General features: G+C 33.6%; 2 protein-coding genes across 4 annotated transcripts; both read left to right on the top strand.

Annotated features, from left to right (window-relative positions):
* The first annotated feature begins 4,772 nt into the window (after positions 1-4,772).
* On the top strand, positions 4,773-8,831 carry LOC137749039 (putative disease resistance protein At5g66900). 3 transcript variants are annotated; one of them, XM_088685605.1, is made up of 6 exons: positions 4,773-5,065; positions 5,470-6,124; positions 6,241-6,644; positions 6,943-7,298; positions 7,409-7,620; positions 7,771-8,831. In XM_088685605.1, the coding sequence occupies exons 2-6, from the start codon at positions 5,479-5,481 to the stop codon at positions 8,610-8,612; spliced, it is 2,460 nt and encodes an 819-aa protein (XP_088541731.1). In that variant the 5' UTR covers positions 4,773-5,065; positions 5,470-5,478; the 3' UTR covers positions 8,613-8,831. The 3 variants fall into 3 exon arrangements, with proteins under 3 accessions (XP_088541731.1, XP_088541729.1, XP_088541733.1); XM_088685603.1 differs by having other exon boundaries at positions 5,055-5,207; XM_088685607.1 differs by lacking the exon at positions 4,773-5,065 and adding an exon at positions 5,110-5,269.
* Positions 8,832-9,877: 1,046 nt separating this feature from the next.
* Positions 9,878-12,073, top strand: LOC148698686 (uncharacterized). Its single transcript, XM_088685657.1, has 2 exons — positions 9,878-10,328; positions 11,462-12,073. The coding sequence occupies exons 1-2, from the start codon at positions 9,992-9,994 to the stop codon at positions 11,929-11,931; spliced, it is 807 nt and encodes a 268-aa protein (XP_088541783.1). The 5' UTR covers positions 9,878-9,991; the 3' UTR covers positions 11,932-12,073.
* Positions 12,074-17,785: the final 5,712 nt, after the last annotated feature.

The raw sequence follows: 17,785 nt of genomic DNA, 5'->3' as shown, positions 1-17,785 counted from the left end.
TCGGTGGTTTCCCAGAGGGTTTTCCCGGCATTTCTGACAGACATTCACCAGAGTAGGGTCACCTTCGGGTGTACTGTTGTCGCATCATTTTCTTTTGGACTGCTGTAGGCTAATGCTCTGAACTTAGCGTCTCACTTACGCTAGCACTTGTTTTATCACCTTATGTTGCTAGTTTTTAATTATTCGTACTTTTTATACTACTATTTTATTAGCTTCCGCACGTGCACATGGTTACGTCACCTCCGCGTGGCGGCCAGCACGCCCTGATCTCGGTCGGGATGTGTCAGTAGGTCTAATGAGTAGGGCACAAAGAAATTTCACAGCTAAAAATCAATAAAAGGGTGAAAAATAGGTAAATGATGAGGTTCTTTTCTGTAATTAAGAGACAGTTGATATTTTCAATAAAAAAAGAGAGTTGATTTTTAGTAAACAACACTGAATTTTTTGCGTTTATTCTATGGGAACATAAGGGAATTATACTATAGTCTTCTCACATAAAATTCTTAGCTCTATCATTTTTTCGTTAACCTATAATTCACGCAAACGAGATTAATTAGTCCTTCAGTGGATTTATGATGCATGTAAATAAGATAAATTCATATGTGCATTAAACATATAGAGCTCATGTAAGTAGGGAAGCATATAATTTCCTTATGTTTTCATAGCATATGCACACAAAAAATTTATATGTACATTTTTCATCATCTAGTATACCACCGAAAAGAAATAAGAAAGTAGCATCTTCACAATAAATTCTCTTAAATAACTTACATTATGCTAATGAATTCACTCGCAACAAAATTTGCACTAAAGAAAATCATGTTGCACTGCTCTCTAATAAAATAAAGGTAATGTTATCCATAGATCCATTTTTACTTTTTAGTTCTTACTCTCTCAATTTTCAGCTATTGGATCAAATGAATTGAATAAAATCAATGACTAAAATTTGACAAGAGTGTGTGGAAGGAAACAACAAATGTGTGGATATCACTATTCTAAAATAACAAGGTCAAAAGGAAGACAAGGTGACTTTCTTTTAGAGCTAATACAATTCTTTTAGAAAGATACTTGATTGCATGAACAATAAAGTCCTTGTACAATTTAAATTAAAAACTCATGGAAAATTATTTTCTTAAGAAAAGAAAATTATACTTACATGACATAAAAAGTTTATTAATCAACACTGAAGTTTTTATGCATATTCTACAAAAAAATAAAGAAATTATACTATAGTTTCCTCGAGAAATTTCAACTCTATCATTTTTCGTGAACTTGTGATACACGTTAAAATGAGATGAATTCTTTGATGATGAATATTTGACACACGTAAATGAGACATATTCCTAAGTGTGTTGAAAATGATGAAGCTCATGTGGTAGGCCAGAATTCCTTGTGTTTTCATAGCAATTCTCCAAAAAAAATTGTTGATTTTTTTTTAATGTATATAAATATAATATCTTCTCATCTTCTGGTTTTGTGCATATTCAACAAAACCAAAAATAAAAATAACTTGCATTAAGCCTATGAATTCTTTTCTTTTAAAAATGGGGAAAATCGGTGGTAAGCCACGGTTATCCACCTCTTCCAGGGGTTGGAAAGACTCATAAAGGCATTTCAGCCTCTCCCTAACCACAGTTAAGCAATTCATTCACAATAAAATAAAAAACACTTTGTGTGATAAATGTAGACATATTCATATATTCTACGAAAATATATGAAAATTATACTATGGTCTCCTAGCTCACAAGAAATTTCAAGTTCTGTTATTTCTAGTTAACTCGTTATTCATGCAAACATGTTTAATTTATCAATGGACATATGATGCACATAAATGAGATTAATTCATGAGTGTATAGACAGCGGCGAAGCCAGAAATCTATGCTAAGAGGGGCCTTTAAGCTAATGAAAGAAATTAGAAAAAAAATTTGGTAATATCATGGAAAATGTTAATCAAACAAGAGTGATGGAGCTTTAAAATTTGTATGAAAAAATTAGTATTGAGAGAACTCATAGTAAATACAACTTGTGTTCACATCTTAATCAACAGTGATAATAACGTTATAACTAGCTCAAACTAAACTATTATTATGAGATTTTTTTTTTTAATATTATTGATCTTCCTCTCGAATGTATATACCTTGTTTTATATAAACTGAAAAAAAAAAAAAAAGGAATTAGTTTAAAAGAAATCAAAATGTTGGCAGAAGAGTACTTATACATGGTAGACTTTATTTTAGGTGGGGGTTTAAAAAGCCGTAAGGTAATTTTCCATCCGCATCTGTTGACCCCAGGACCTCATGATAGGTCTAAAATCTGATCTTACAATACACCACATTCTCATTCTTGCATAAGTTTAAAATTCCAGGACGGGCCCTGGACTACCCTAGTCACCTTGTGGCTCCGCTCTGCATAGAGCATGACAACCCATGTGAGTAGAGAAGCATATAATTTCCTTATGTTGTCATAGCATGTGCTGAAAAAATTAATATGTATTTAAGTATAGTTTCTCATCGATGACTAATATAACACCTAATCAAACAAATTGTTTGACAAAAAAAAAAAAAAAAAAAAAAATGGTACAGTTTCTCATCTTCTAGCATACCAGCAAACCTATAGTAGCATCTTCAAAATAAACTCTCTAACTTACACTAGGCCTACGAATTCACTCACAACAAAAATTTAACCATAACGTTTCTCCCTTAAAAATATAGATAAATTTTTTTTTATTTTTTTTTATCTTCTACTATAAATTTTGTGCATATTTCACCAAACCAAAAAGAAACCAAATAGTAATCTTCAAAAGTTTAACCATACGTGTATATGTTTTCTCATGTATACTTTGACCCAGCACCCATATTTTTTTTTTTTTTTTTTTGGTTCTATAAGGTATACTTTCTCCCAAGTTTTGGTCTAGCAAAAAGAAAAATGATCAACTCTCAAAAACTAAAACACCGTACATAATAATTAACTGAAATATATTGAATTAGCTAAAGGTCGTTGCTTGTTCGTTCAACTTTTTGTTTTCTCTTTACCATTTCTTCGAAGTTAGGAAATATTCTTTTGTCAACTTTCTTGGCCCACTACCCCTTCAATACGCCTTCATAAATATAATTTGTTGTAGTCGTTGTCGTTAGAACCGCACCTTCCAATACACTTTCATTTACTTTACTCCACCGTCTGCGCTGGCTCAGATTCCAGGACGTTTCCAAGAAACGATATTGTAGAATGGTTGAATATTTTGCCAATGCATGATTTTTGTTTATGCATTTTAATTCATATGCAAAAATAAAATTCTGCCATTTAGTATTATGGTATAATAATATTCCTTTTCACTTGTTGGTGGGAGGTTTTAAGTTCGATTCTCATCAAAGATAAATTTGACCCACATTATTGCTAGCTCATTGTAAAGCTTAACCAATCATTTCCTATTTAGTGTAGAAAATATCATTTGTTCAAAAAAAAAAAAAAAAAAAAAAACCCACTGATAAAGGAGTAGGATCCTGTTCCTTCCTATTCTTATCCCCTTCCTCCCCATCCTCTCACATATTGTTTTTTGTCGTATTGTCTTTATAAAAAAATGAATATAAGATATTGACATGACTTAATCATAACCGTTTAAGTAGGAGAGGGAGGAAATGAGAGAGAGATTAAAAAGGAAAAGAATCATCCTTCATGAATAAAAAAGGGAAGAAAGCATAAAACTTTTGGTCTAATCAAGATATGCCAATTTTGTAGATTCACAAATAAAAAACCCACAAATCTGATCCTACCACCCTAAATTCTCGGAAAATGATCATCGCCAAATTTTTTTCTGGGGATCCAGAAGATTTCATGATCATGTCTGTTTATCGTACATCATAATCAATTTTTGTTAGGTGCTATTTATATTTAATTTTAAATTTTAAATTTTAAATAAATTATGATCGCACAATGTACGATGAAAGGACACGATCACGGAATCTTCTGGATTCCCAGGAAAATGATCCTTTTCCTAAACTCTCTACCAAAAGACATATATGTCACTTTATAACAGGGATGTTGATGTTGTTGAATCATTAAAAGAATGAAAAACATGGAGTCTTGCCTAATATGAAGCTTTCGAAATGTGGATTTCGTGTTTTATTTATCAAAAACAATTTTTCTCAGTTGACTTACTTGTATTAATTGGTTAGGATTTTGTCCTATAACAAAGGGTGAGAGGGATTTTAAGAATCGAAGAAGATAAATAATACAATAAAAGTGATTTAAAGTATATTTAAAAATCTTTTATTTTTAAAAGAAAAAACCTTATAAGATTGAAAATATCATTGCATAGTAAGGTATATAAGTATAAATCTATTTTTTTTCTTTTAAACCTTGTAAGATAGAAATTGTCATTACTATGTACGTTGTTTAATATTATATTTTAATGTGAGTTGTATTCAATAGGGGTGTGCTATTCACACACCTCATTTCACTTCTTACACATTCCTTATTAATTTTTATCCATTGATTTTCTTTAATTCATCAGATCTGACGGCCAAAAATTAGAAGCGTGTGTGAATATCACACCCCTATTCAATATTACTTGGGTTATAATAAAAGGAAAACTAATGAAAATGGCTTAAAAACTTTGAGTTTTAACGATAAGAACAAAATAAATAGTAAAATAAATAGTACCAAAATTAATTTTTTAATGTAAAAATATAAATTTTTATTAAAATAAGCAGTATAAAAAACTTTTCGTTAAAGTCGCTGTAATAAAAAAGCCTGGAAGGAATGTCTAATTCGTTAATTGCTCATTGGTTCAAAACTTTCGTTTGTCTTTATGCTTTTGGCTCTTTATGCTGTTGTCGCCGAAACTTACCTTCACAATTTAATTGGATATAAGAAAAGTAGAATTCTGGGTGGCCTCTACCTGCGATATGGTTGCAGGTTGTTCGATTATCTCATTCACTCTCACCGTGAAGTTTCCCAGACATGTTGATGCAGTTTCCTGGTTAATTTCCAAGACTCCCTCCACAGTCAATCAGTTATTGCTGAAGTTAACGCGCTTCAACTCCGAAATTTCTATCGAGCTTCAATAGTAAGTATTTCTATAAAAGCCAGAGAGTTTGGAGAAGAAAATATACTTTTGTTTATCCTATCTTGCATGATCACCAACAACATAAAAGAAAATCGACTTTGTGTTGCTTGTTTTCTGAATCTCTTTGTTTTGGGTTCCAAATGTAAGAGTGTCTCACTTTTCCACAGTTTCTAATCCGTTATTGTTTTGGGAAAGTAGCAAATGGTCTGAAATCAAATCTCATATTCCCAATTCTGAACTTGTCAAAATCAAATATCGACGATATACTGAAAAACTGATCATTTCAGCTATTGGGTGAAAAATGATCGTTTCTGCCAATTTCCCTGTTATTTTCTGTTGTCGTAAATTTTAGAATGAAACTTTTGTAAGTTTTTCTGATTTTGGTGTTGGTTTTTGTTGTTAAGAATCAAAGAATGGGTGGAGCAGATGACCTTTTCGGAGGGGCTGGTCTCGGAACACTATTCAATGCGCTGTATGAGGGCCTCGAGGAGGTGATCGCCAAGAATCTAGTGTTTAAGCCCCTACTCAAAAACATCAAATTCAGGTTAGACTCTTTGGAACCATTGTTGAAAGATATAGAAGAATCCAACAAGAAATTGGATCTTCGGGTTGCGGAACTGGAAAACTTAAAAGCGCATTTGGAGGAGGGCATAGAGCTCCTTCAAAAGTGCAAAAAGATTCGATGGTGGATCGTATACAAAAGGTACAAATACGCCACTAAGCTGATTGGATGGGATAAATCTCTTCGACGATTTCTGGAAATACTAAACGTTCAGGGAATAAGGGATGTGAAGGACAGCACAGTTTCGGTGAGGAATATAGAGAAGCTGGTCAGCAGAATTGAATCGAATATGGGGATACCAAGACAAACCGACAGTGAAGCTTGGTGTGCAGTACCTGAACTTCCCCCGCTAGTGGTTGGATTGGATTTTCCTCTGAAAGAATTGAAGAGGAAGCTTCTGAAGGACGAAAATGTTTCAATGGTTGTGCTGACTGCTCCCGGAGGATGTGGAAAAACCACTTTGGCTACAAAGTTTTGTCAAGACAAGGATGTCAAAGGTATCATATATTATAAGTTAGCACTCGGAATTGTTTATATTTTTTTTTTCTTTGTACAATTATGGCAGATTTAATTGACACCTCAATGACTGATTCATTATGTTTTCATTGGATAGATACATTCAAGGATAATATCTTCTTCGTCACGGTTTCAAAAAAGCCTAAATTGGAAAATATTGTTCAAGATTTATATCAACGCAAGGGTTTCCCGGCACCTACTTTCCAAAACGAAGGCAGTGTAGTGACGTTGCTGCAACGTTTTCTGAAGGAAGAAGGGCAGAATCCTTTACTGATTGTCCTGGATGATGTTTGGTCTGGATCAGAATCCCTTGTGGAGAAGTTTGATGAATTCAAAACGGAAAATTACAAGTTTTTGGTGACATCAAGGTCTGAATTTCGGGGATATGGTTCCCCTTATTATTTGCAATCATTGGATCATGACAATGCGATGAAACTTTTTCATCATTCAGCATCCCTTGGAGATAAGAGCTCTCATATTCCAAAAGATCTTCCAGAAAAGGTACTTTTTAGTTGAAATGCACAACATGTATAGTGAAAAATTAGTTGACTTGGTTTTGGAAAATTATGAACAAAATATGTTCACTTTACTCAAAGCATCCACAATCGAGTGAATGAACACATCCATTTACCATATAAACCTGTGAGTAGTCATGCATCTAAGCATACTTACTTGTGGACTAAAACTAAAATTAGAATACTGTATATAGTTATTTAACCATTTTCTCATCTTAGTAACTTGAATTTTGGCTCTGCAACCTAAAAGGTAGTTAACTTTGTTTTGGAAAATTATCCTGCAGATAGTTGAGCGGTGCAAGGGATTTCCACTTGCTATTACAGTGGTGGGGAGATCGCTTTGTGGGGAGCCTATTGAGATATGGCAAAAAAGAGAACTTGAATGGTCTAAAGGATTTTCTATTCTTGATTCAGAGACTGAATTGCTGCTCTGCCTTGAAAGAAGCTTGGATGCCGTTGATAAAGAAATCATCAAGGAATGTTTCTTAGACTTAGGTTCATTTCCTGAAGACCAAAGAATCCCTGCTGCTGCCCTCATTGATATCTGGGCAGAGTTATATGATGTGGATACAGATATAGAGTGCATTGCAAACCTCTACGAGCTAACCAAACGAAGTCTAGCTAATCTTGTTGTTACAAGGTATAGAGTGCATACCTTCTTTTCACAACTTGTTGATGTTGATAACTTGTTATTGCAATATGTTGGTTGAAGAAATCTCTTCTAAGAAAATTAGTTTTGATCATCACCAGGAAGGACAAGACGGAGGGGGACTGGTACTATAGTGAGCACTTTGTTACCCAGCATGATGTTCTTAGGGAGCTGGCTATCTACAACACAAAAACAGGACCGGTAGAACATAGAAAAAGACTGATTATTGACATATGTGGAGACAATCTTCCAAAATGGTGGAGAGAACAGAAGCATCAGCCGATGAAGGCCCGCTTATTATCCATAACAACTGGTTGTTCCATCGCACCCTTTCTCTTTAGCAATTATGTGGATGCACACAAATAAATGGTCATTCTTACACATGCACGCCCGTGCGCATTTAGTCTTAATAGTACTTTCATTTTAGTTTCTCCTTCTGACACTCACAGTTGTTACTTTGCAGATGAAGGGTTTTCTACAAAATGGCACGACATGCAAATGCCAGAAGTTGAGGTTTTAGTTTTGAATTTCCAGACAAAGAACTATGCCTTACCTAACTCCGTGGTGAACATGGATGAATTGAAGGCTGTGATAGTCACAAATTATGGTTTCTTACCTGCTGAATTGAGTAACTTTGAACTTTTGAGTTCATTACCAAATCTTAAGAGAATCAGATTAGAACGCATCTCAATTCCTTCCATAACCAAGAATCCCATACATTTGGCGGGTCTGAAGAAGATATCCTTGTTCATGTGTAACATCGGTCAAGCATTCAACAACTGTGCCATCTCAATCTCATCAGCATTCCCGAATCTAGAGGAAATGAACATCGACTATTGCAGTGATTTAATTGAATTGCCCTCTGAGGTTTGTGATCTTATTAAATTAAAGAAGCTCAGTGTCACTAACTGTCATAAGCTATCTGCCTTGCCTGAAGGGATTGGAAATTTGGAAAATTTAGAAATGTTGAGGCTAAGATCCTGCACAGAACTGTCGAAGCTTCCAACCTCGATGAAGTACCTTGGAAAGGTAAACTTTCTTGACATATCTGATTGCTTCAGCATCAAGGTGTTGCCCGAAGACATTGGTGAAATGAGTAGTTTAAGAAAGATCAACATGAGACAATGCTCAAGGTTGCAAGAGCTGCCTCCATCAGTCATGGATCTTGAGCAGTTAGAGGAAGTGGTCTGTGATGAAGAAACAAAATATTTATGGGAACCCTTCTTGTCGTATCTCAAGAACGTATGGATAATTGTGGCCAAAGAGAATATGAACCTAAATTGGCTCCACAAGACTCAGTTCTGATGTGTTTCCTCAGTGAACGTTGCTCTTCCACCTCTGTGTTGGTTTGTGTTTTTAATGAAACTTTTAAACTCTACTGTAACATGTAAGAATATGATCATTACCATAAGTCCTATGGCCTGCTGTTTGTTTCAGATTCGTATAGAAAGGTCCCAATGTAAAGAGATGTACTTAATCCTTACTTGTGAAGGATTGAATAAAGTATGAAAACTGGTTTTAACACTTTGTATACAATAAGGTAACTTATTCAGTATTGAATAAGGATTCTAATAGGAGAATTACATGGATTGATTGTGTATAAATAGCAGCCTCTGTTCTCAGAAAACATACGCTCAATATTGAACTAAGACCTATTGTTAGTTTGAGTATTGTTGGTTTTGACAGAGAGGAGAAGATCTGCTATTTTCTTCATCTTCTACTGCTGCTGCAGGTTACCTTATATTTCATACTTGCAGTATGTTAATTGTTTTGGTTATTCGTGGTTTATTTAACTTGACTAAGATCTCTAGGAGGCTTTATTCATTCTTACATGTGGTATCAGTGCCTAAGTTTTAGTTAAAAACTCGAATAAAAAAAAATAAAAAAAGGGCCCCTTAAGGTTTCGAACCTAGGAGCTGTCTTTATGAAAAACAAAGTAAATGTTCGTTTGGTATAATAAAATTGCCGTCGTTTCGAATTGGGGCTTTTTGTTCGAATTGGGGTTCAGAAAATTGGGGTTCTGTTCGAATTGGGGTTCATAAAGAGCAGTCAATCTAGATTATAAATAATTCATTACTTTCGCTGCACTATTTCGTTTTCAATCTGGATTCTTACTGGTATGTGTTTCGTTTTCGTCTAATTCATTCTTTGCTGACTCATGAGAAAGTGAAATTTTTGTTTACTGCACTTCTCCATGATTTTGAATCTGAAGTGCCTTATTCTAATAGATACTATATGAGATTCAGAAGCAATACAAACTCAACAGACTTGTACGAATTGGACTTAAAATGCATTTATGTTAATTATGATCCCCATGTTATCGTGTGATTCTTTATTTTTATAAGATATTGCTAAAAGTTGAAATCTTAATTATCTAGTTTTAATTAAGATGACTTAAATTATGGCATCCAGACATCTCCAATAATTGATTGGTTTTGCTTGATGGGTCAAAAACTCTACAGTACAATGTCAAAAATGTATGCATGTTTTTTTTTTTTTTTTTTTTTTTTTTGAAGATTGTATTATCTGTATCAAATGGAATTATGTGTGATGAGTATTGAACTATCTATTGTATATCTGATCATGTTAGAGGAGGTATCAAACAACATGACCTTGCTGTTGATTACTTCAAGGCTATTGAGGGGAAGTTCCAGGAACCACAAAAGGCTGAAATTGGGTACTACATGTCACTCTTGACAACTTACAAGTGTGAGGGTAATGGCTCAATTAGGGATCACATTCTGAAACTCTCAGATGCTGCCGAGAAACTCAACTCAATGGATGTACATATTTCAGAGACTCAATTGGTTTTTATGGTGCTTCAAGCACTCCCTGCTAAATATTGTCAGCTGAAAGTCTCATATAACACTCAAGGGAATCTCTGGACACTTGATAAGCTCATTGCTCAATGTGTCCAAGAAGAGAGAAGACTGAAGCAAGACAAGGGCAAGGAAATTGAAGCAGTGAACCTTGTACATGCATCCAAAGGAAAGAGCAAGAAGGGTGGCGGATTTAATCCAAGTAAGAACTCTAAGTCTTGTGATAATGTCTCTAAATCTGGTATGCCTGCTAAAAATGCTGAAACCTCTAAGAAATCTGTCAATCTTAAAGTTAAAATTAAAGATATAACTAAGCTTAAATGTTTCTTTTGCAAAACCAAAGGTCATTATAGAAAATATTGTGAAGCTTTTAAGGATTGGCTGAGGAGTAAGGGTAATACCGATGTCTATGTCTGTGAGGAGTCTAATTTGGTTGAAATTCCAGCTAATTCTTGGTGGTTTGATACTGGTGCATCAGTTCATGTCACAAACTCATTGCATGGTTTTGAAAAACAAAAAGAAACAAATAAAATGAATCATAGTGTTTTTGTTGGGGAAGGGACTAAGGTTTCTGTAGAAGCTACAAGGAAAGTGAAACTGAAATTATCTTCTGGTTTTATACTTGAACTAAGTGATGTACTTTTTGTGCCTACAATGACAAGGAACCTGGTTTCTGCATCAAAACTAACTAAACAGAATTTGGTTTTTCTTGGGGATAATGAGGGTATAAAGTTTTTTCAAAAGAATAATTTAGACTCAGTTTTGGGAAAAGCTCTTATTTACATGAAAAACTTTGGCAATTGGATTGTTCTCTTGAAAAAGATTATGTGCAATGTTTTAAATGGAAACACCACAAGGATGCATGATTTTGAAAATTCTTACATTTTGTGGCATAAAAGGTTGAGACACATTTCGAAAGAGAGAATGTTACAATTATCTAAATCCAATTTGATTCCCTCATTTGATTTTCAAACCAAAAGTGAATGTGTTGATTGTTTAAAAGGGAAATTGACTAATACTAGAAAACTAGAAGCTAGGAGGAGTCAAAATCTACTTGAAATCATACACACTGATGTATGTGGTCCTTTTCCAGTTAAAACTATATGTGGGAACAACTATTTTGTAAATTTTATTGATGACTTCTCTAGATTCAGTTTTACTTATCTCATTAGTGAAAAATCAATCGTCCTTAGTTACTTCATAATTTTTAAAACTGAGGTTGAGAAACAATTAAATAGAACTATTAAGATTGTTAGATCGGATAGGGGAGGAGAGTATTTTGGCAGGCATACTGAGGCAGGTCAACAGAAATGACCTTTTACTCTTTATCTGAAGACACATGGCATCGTGGCACAATATACGAAGCCTGGAACGCCACAGCAGAATGGAGTCTCAGAAAGAACAGAACTTTGATTGGGATGGTGAGGAGCATGGTGTCTAGAGCTAAACTTCTAGTATTCTTATGGGGAGAAGCACTCAAAATAGCAACTTATATGCTCAAAAGGGTGCCAACCAAAGCTGTTTCACAAATCCCTTTTGAAATTTGGACTGGAAGAAAACCAAATTTTGATTATTTTCATGTTTGGGGCTGCAAGGCTGAAGCAAGGTTCTATAATCCACATGAGAAGAAATTAGATGCAAGAACTCAGTCTTGCTATTTTGTTGGCTACTGCGAAAAGTCCAAAGGGTTCAAGTTTTATGATCCACAAGCTCATTCGAGAATTCAAGAGTCACACAATGCTGTTTTTTTAGAAGACCAAGATGTGGCAGATTTGAATCAAGATGAATTTAATTTTAAGGAATAAATCTCGGATGAATACGTCTCTCCTGCAAAAAATTATAATATTCTTCCCATATTCCTTCCAAAGATTAGTCCAAATGAAGAAGAAGATCATCAATTGGCAGATTTTGAACTTGAAACAGAAACTACATCTGATCAGACTCGGTTGGAAGATCATGTTGTGCAAACACAACAGCAAATTGAAAGTGGGTTTATAAAACCAAACGAGACTCTCAAGGCAGAATTGAGAAATACAAGGCTCGATTAGTTGCAAAAGGGTTCACTCAAAGGGAAGGTATAGACTACAACGATACTTTTTCACCTGTTTCATCAAAAGATTCCATGAGGGTCATAATGGCTTTGACTGCACATTTCGATTCAGAGCTGCATCAGATGGATGTCAAGACGGCCTTCCTTAATGGAGAGCTACAAGAATATATTTATATGAGGCAGCCAATTGGATTTGTTGAAAGGGGGAAGGAAGATATGGTTTGTAAATTAAATAAGTCAATTTATGGTCTCAAAAAGCTTCAAGGCAATGGTATCTCAAATTTGATCAAGTGGTTACAGCTCATGGTTTCACTGAAAATAAGTTAGACGACTGCATCTATCTCAAGTTCAGTGGATCAAACTTCATAATTTTGGTGCTATATGTCGGTGACATATTACTGGCCAGTTCTAGTTCTCAATTATTGCAGAACACTAAGTCCATGCTTAGTGTTAATTTTGATATGAAAGACCTTTGTGAAGCTCACTATGTTCTTGGAATAGAGATTGTGAGAGACAGAAGGCGGAGGCTTTTGGGTTTATCTCAGAATGGCTATATTGATACAGTGCTAGCTCAGTTCAACATGAAGCATTGCAATGGAGGCCACGTTTCTTGTCAACCAAGGTGATAAATTCACTAGAGCACAATGTCCCAAGAGTGAAATTGAAGTGAAAAAATATGAGAGACAAACCTTATGCCCCGTTGGTGGGTAGTTTGTTGTATGCAAATATTTGTACGAGACCTGATATTGCCTTCATTGTTGGCATCTTGGGTAGGTTTCAATAAAATCCTGGTGAAGCTCATTGGACTGCGGCAAAGAAGGTATTGAGATATTTGCAACGGACCAAGTCTTTCATGCTCGTGTATGGCAGAGATTCACAACTAGAAGTCACTGGATATACTGATTCAGATTTGGCTGGAGACTTAGATGAAAGAAAATCCACTGGAGTCTATGTCTTTATGCTTGGAGGTGGAGCTATTTCATGGCAGAGTTCTAAGCAGTCTATTATAACAACATCTACCATGGAAGCAGAATTTGTAGCATGTTTTGAAGGCAGCAAGCAAGCTATTTGGCTCAGGAATTTCATAAGTGAGTTAAAGATAATGGATTCAATTCAAAAACCGATGAAGATGTTTTGTGACAATATTTCGGCTGTGTTTTTCTCTAAAAACAATAAGAGGACTTCTGCTAGTAGACTGATGGATGTAAAATGTCTGAAAGTTCGAGAAATGGTGAAGGAAGGAGCTATAGAAGTACAACATCTGAATACAAATCTCATGGTTGCAGATCCTTTGACTAAAGCTTTACCATTTGGAGTTTTCAAAGCTCATGTTACTCCAATGGGAGTGCTGGAATCTTTTGATCAGTGAGAGTAGTTGCTGGTACAGAAGTATTGAAGGTGATGACATTTTTGTAGGTTTATAAGTTGAGTTATTAGTTAGTTTTGCTTCAATTATTTTGTTTCAACTAGTTTTATGTTTTAGCTAGTTTTGAATAATTGAATGTTTTCATTTGGGTTCAATTTTTCCAGATTATCTATGATTAATCGTTCTAGAAGACAAATTTTGTTTTATGGTTCTTATAATGCTTTAAAGTCAGTTTTTGATTTGATAAAGCAGTTGGTGGAATTATAAAGTGCTGTTCATAGTATTACTTATGATCTTTCGAGATTTTGGTTTAAGTAATTACTTGGATTATGAATCATGTTATTCAAGTGGTTTGAATATTGAGATGATTACGATTTAGTATCATGTGTTGATGTTAAATGTTTTGGCTTCAAAAGTGGGAGTAAACTTGTTTTGAGTGTCTTTAATCAGTTGGTTCACAATGTTGCAAAGGTGCAGATTGAGTATTTGTGATTTTGAAATTAGCTCTGTATTGTATATATATAAGAATATGATCATGACCAAGAGTCCTAAGGCCTCCTATTTGTTTCAGGTTCGTATAGAAAAGCCTCAATGTAAAGAGATATACGTAATCCTTATTTGTGAAGGATTGAATGAAAGTATGAAAACTGGTTTCAACACATTGTATACAATAAGGTAACTTATTCAGTATTGAGTAAGGATTCTAAAAGGAGAATTACATGGATTGATTGTGTATAAATAGCAGCCTCTGCTCTCACAAAACATACGCTGAATAGTGAACTAAGACTTATTGTTAATTTGAGTATTGTTGGTTTTGACAGAGAGGAGGCTTTATTCATTCTTACATAACATAGTTTCAGATTCAATCTGTTTGTACAGTTTCTTGACTTTTTTGTTTAGAAATCTGTTTCTGTAATTCAACACCGCAATCCGTTTCATGCTCTCCCCAAATAAGTTCAATACCACAAGGTTGAAGAGTCTCCGTAAGATAAGAACTTTTATGTCACGGGATCAGGTGTTAATCTTTTTGTGGGTAAGTTCATGTGGTATCTATACTAACGGCAACGGGTCATGTTTACAGAACAGTTCACATATAGTCTAGATGCATTGCCAAATCTAGAGGAATTGATTGGTTATCGACTTCTAATCAACATAGAAGTCATTGACAAGTAGTAGATAATGAATAACAATATACGTCAGAAGAAAATACTCAAATTCAATACTATAGAGAATTAATAACATCCATTATACATTAAAAAAAATACACAAATTTAGTACTTTGTAACAGAAGAAGAAGGCACAACCGAAATGTCACAGCTAATAATCAATTAGAGTATGTCAATACTATAAAAAAAAAAAACCGACTTGGCATTGTAAATTGTAATGGGAGGGACACTAAGAAATTTCATAGCTAAGAATCAATTAGAGCATGACAATTAGGTAAATGAGGAGGTTCTTTTTGTATAAACTATAACAAATAATTGTACATTAGAAAGATAATTGATATTTTCAATAAAAAGAGGCATATTTGTCGATTTGCCATCTGAATTTGTATGGAGCTGCCAATTTCCCCATGAACTTAAATTTTAGTCAATTACGCTCTTGAACTTTATAATTAGCCAATATTCCCCCTAGCGTTAAATTTTAAAAAATTTCATCCAATTTTCCATCCATTTTGATAATGGAAACAACACATAACAACTGTATAAGGGTAAGAAGGATGAAAAATTGAATGTAAGTTTTTAAGATCTAGCACTAGGGTGAGAATTGGCTATTTATGAAAGTTCAGGGGGAGTAATCGGCTAAAATTAAAGTTCAAGGAGGAAATTGGCTAATTAAAAAAGTTCAAGGGCGTAATCGGTTAAAATTAAAGTTCAGGCAGAAATTTGGTAGTTGCATACAAGTTTAGGGGGAAATCAACAAATACCTCTAAAGAGAGCTGATTTTTATTAATCAACATTGAAGTTTTCGTGTATAAACTATGAAGGCATAAGGGAATTATGCTATAGTCTCCTCACATAAAATTCTCAACTCTATCATTTTTCATGAACCTATAATTCATGCAAATGAGATCAGTTTATTAGGTGATATATGATCCACGTAAATGAGATCAATTCATATGTGCATTAAACGTGACAGAGTCATTGTACAATTTAAATTTAAGAAAAGAAAACTATACTTTCAAGACATAAAAAGTAATAAGTTTTTTTTAATGTATATAAGTATAATATTTTCTCATCTTATAGTACAAGTTTTGTGCCTATTCTACCAAAAAAAAAAAAAAAAAAAAAACAAAAAACAAAAAACACTTACATTAAGCCTATGAATTCACTCAGAATAATTAAAAAAAAAAAATTGCCTAATAAATATAGACTAATCATATTAGCTAAAACAAATATACTTTCCCATAACCCCCATTTTTGTGCATATTCTACCAAAATGATAGAAAATTATACTATGGTACTTTCACAAGAAATTTCCAACTTTGTCATTTATCGTTAACCCATTATTCATGCAAACGGGTTTAATTTATCAATGGACGTATGATACACATTAGTGAGATTTGACAATCCATGTGAGTAGAGAAATATATAATTTCCTTATGTTTTCGTAGCATGTTCACAAAAAAATTTAATGTTATTGAATAAAGTTTAGGGAAATGTTATTAGCACTACAAAAATCTTATTCTACACTCCTCACAAGTGTATTTTTCTTTCTAATTATAGTAAATTTGGAGTGCAAAAAAAGATTTTTGAAGCGCCAATAACAATTCTCAAATTTTATATGTATATAATTATAATTTCTCATCTTCTAGCATACCAAAAGAAACCATATGGTAGCACCTTCACAATAAATTTTCTAACTTACACCAGGCCTATGAATTTATTCGCAACAAAATATTTTCTCCTTTAAAGAGAGGGGCAATTTTGTTATATATTCTCCCATGCCATGCCATCAATACTAATTTCACAGGCTTGAGAACTTAGCTACGCCCAGTGGAGTTTGATTTTAATCTTACTATGTTATTGTAACTCAAAAGTCGCAACTTTACTCGTAAAATTCAAAATTCACTCAACTTTGCCCTTGAGACTCTATTTTGGATCTCATTTTGCTCCTTGAAACTTAAAATTGTCATTTTACTTTATAAACCTCAAAATTCACTCCATATTATCTTAGTTTTGTTAATTTTGTTACGTGAGATGTTACTGCACAGTGGAGATTAATTTTATTTACTGTTGGTTTCATTATTTTACTCTATAAAACTTGATTTTAATATTTTTTATATGTTGTATGTTAACATATAGTTGAGATTTATAATCAAATTCATTGATATATGTAGTGTAGTCTTATTCAGGGTGGATCTCACTCAAGAGACTATTGAGTTTTAAAGAGAAAATAAAGTTTAAAAATCAAAATGAATAAATTTTGAATTTTAAAGTACAAAATAGTGACTTTCAAAATTTCAGCATGATAAAATAAGATCAAAATTAAGTTACAAGGGGCTTTCGTGTTTGTCCAACATTTTGTTTTTTCTTCGCAATTTCATTGAAGTCGCTTTGGAATCATGAAAAGAAAAAACGCCAAATGGTAGTTGCTTGTTATTTCAACCTTTTGTGCTCTTTGCACCTTTCAACACGCTTTCATTTATTTTACTCCGCCATGCGTTGACTGGGATTGCAGGACGTTTGCAGGAATGAGGAGGTTCTCTACGTTGTTATTCTTATTCTCTTCCATTTTTTTCTCTTACAATTATTTTTTATCTTATTATTTTTATAAATATAAAATATCAACGTGATTCAATCATGATCGTTTAAATATAAAAACATAAAAAGATAAAAAAAATTAGAAAAGTAAAGAATCATCCTCCTTCCAAGAAACGATGCGGTAGAATAATTGAAGGCCGTCAGCTTTTTCCCAACCCTTTTTTATGGATGTATTTTTTCTCAGTATCTTCAAGTGATGTTACGGAGACTCGCTAAACTCCGCCGATGCACTAAACACGCAAGGATTATTTTAGAATGTGTTGTGATGTATGGGTCCCACTAATAAAATATAAAAAAATGAAGGTTAGAATTGAAAAACTGTATCTTCTGCCGTTTCCTTCCTCTGTGTCTTCATCACCTCTCAGATTATAAATTTTATTAAATTAGATGTTAAATTAGTTATTGTCAAAGTTCGACTTGTGCCGTCATTCTTTTTTCTAATTGAGCTCTTGAAGTATTTTTGTATAAAACTATAAGCA

This window comes from Pyrus communis, chromosome 2, assembly GCF_041283825.1.
Source record: "Pyrus communis isolate YQ-2024b chromosome 2, ASM4128382v1, whole genome shotgun sequence".
Classification (NCBI taxonomy): Eukaryota; Viridiplantae; Streptophyta; class Magnoliopsida; order Rosales; family Rosaceae; genus Pyrus; species Pyrus communis.
This window is presented reverse-complemented; position numbering and strand designations above follow the sequence as displayed.

Coding starts and splice junctions, on each gene's coding strand:
- LOC148698686 (XM_088685657.1), top strand. CDS start 9,992: ATGTCACTCTTGACAACTTACAAGTGTGAGGGTAATGGCTCAATTAGG. Junction 10,329..11,461: donor GGGTGGCGGATTTAATCCAA/GTAAGAACTCTA, acceptor CTTTATCTGAAG/ACACATGGCATCGTGGCACA.
- LOC137749039 (XM_088685607.1), top strand. Junction 6,125..6,240: donor TCAAGACAAGGATGTCAAAG/GTATCATATATT, acceptor TTCATTGGATAG/ATACATTCAAGGATAATATC. Junction 6,645..6,942: donor CAAAAGATCTTCCAGAAAAG/GTACTTTTTAGT, acceptor ATTATCCTGCAG/ATAGTTGAGCGGTGCAAGGG.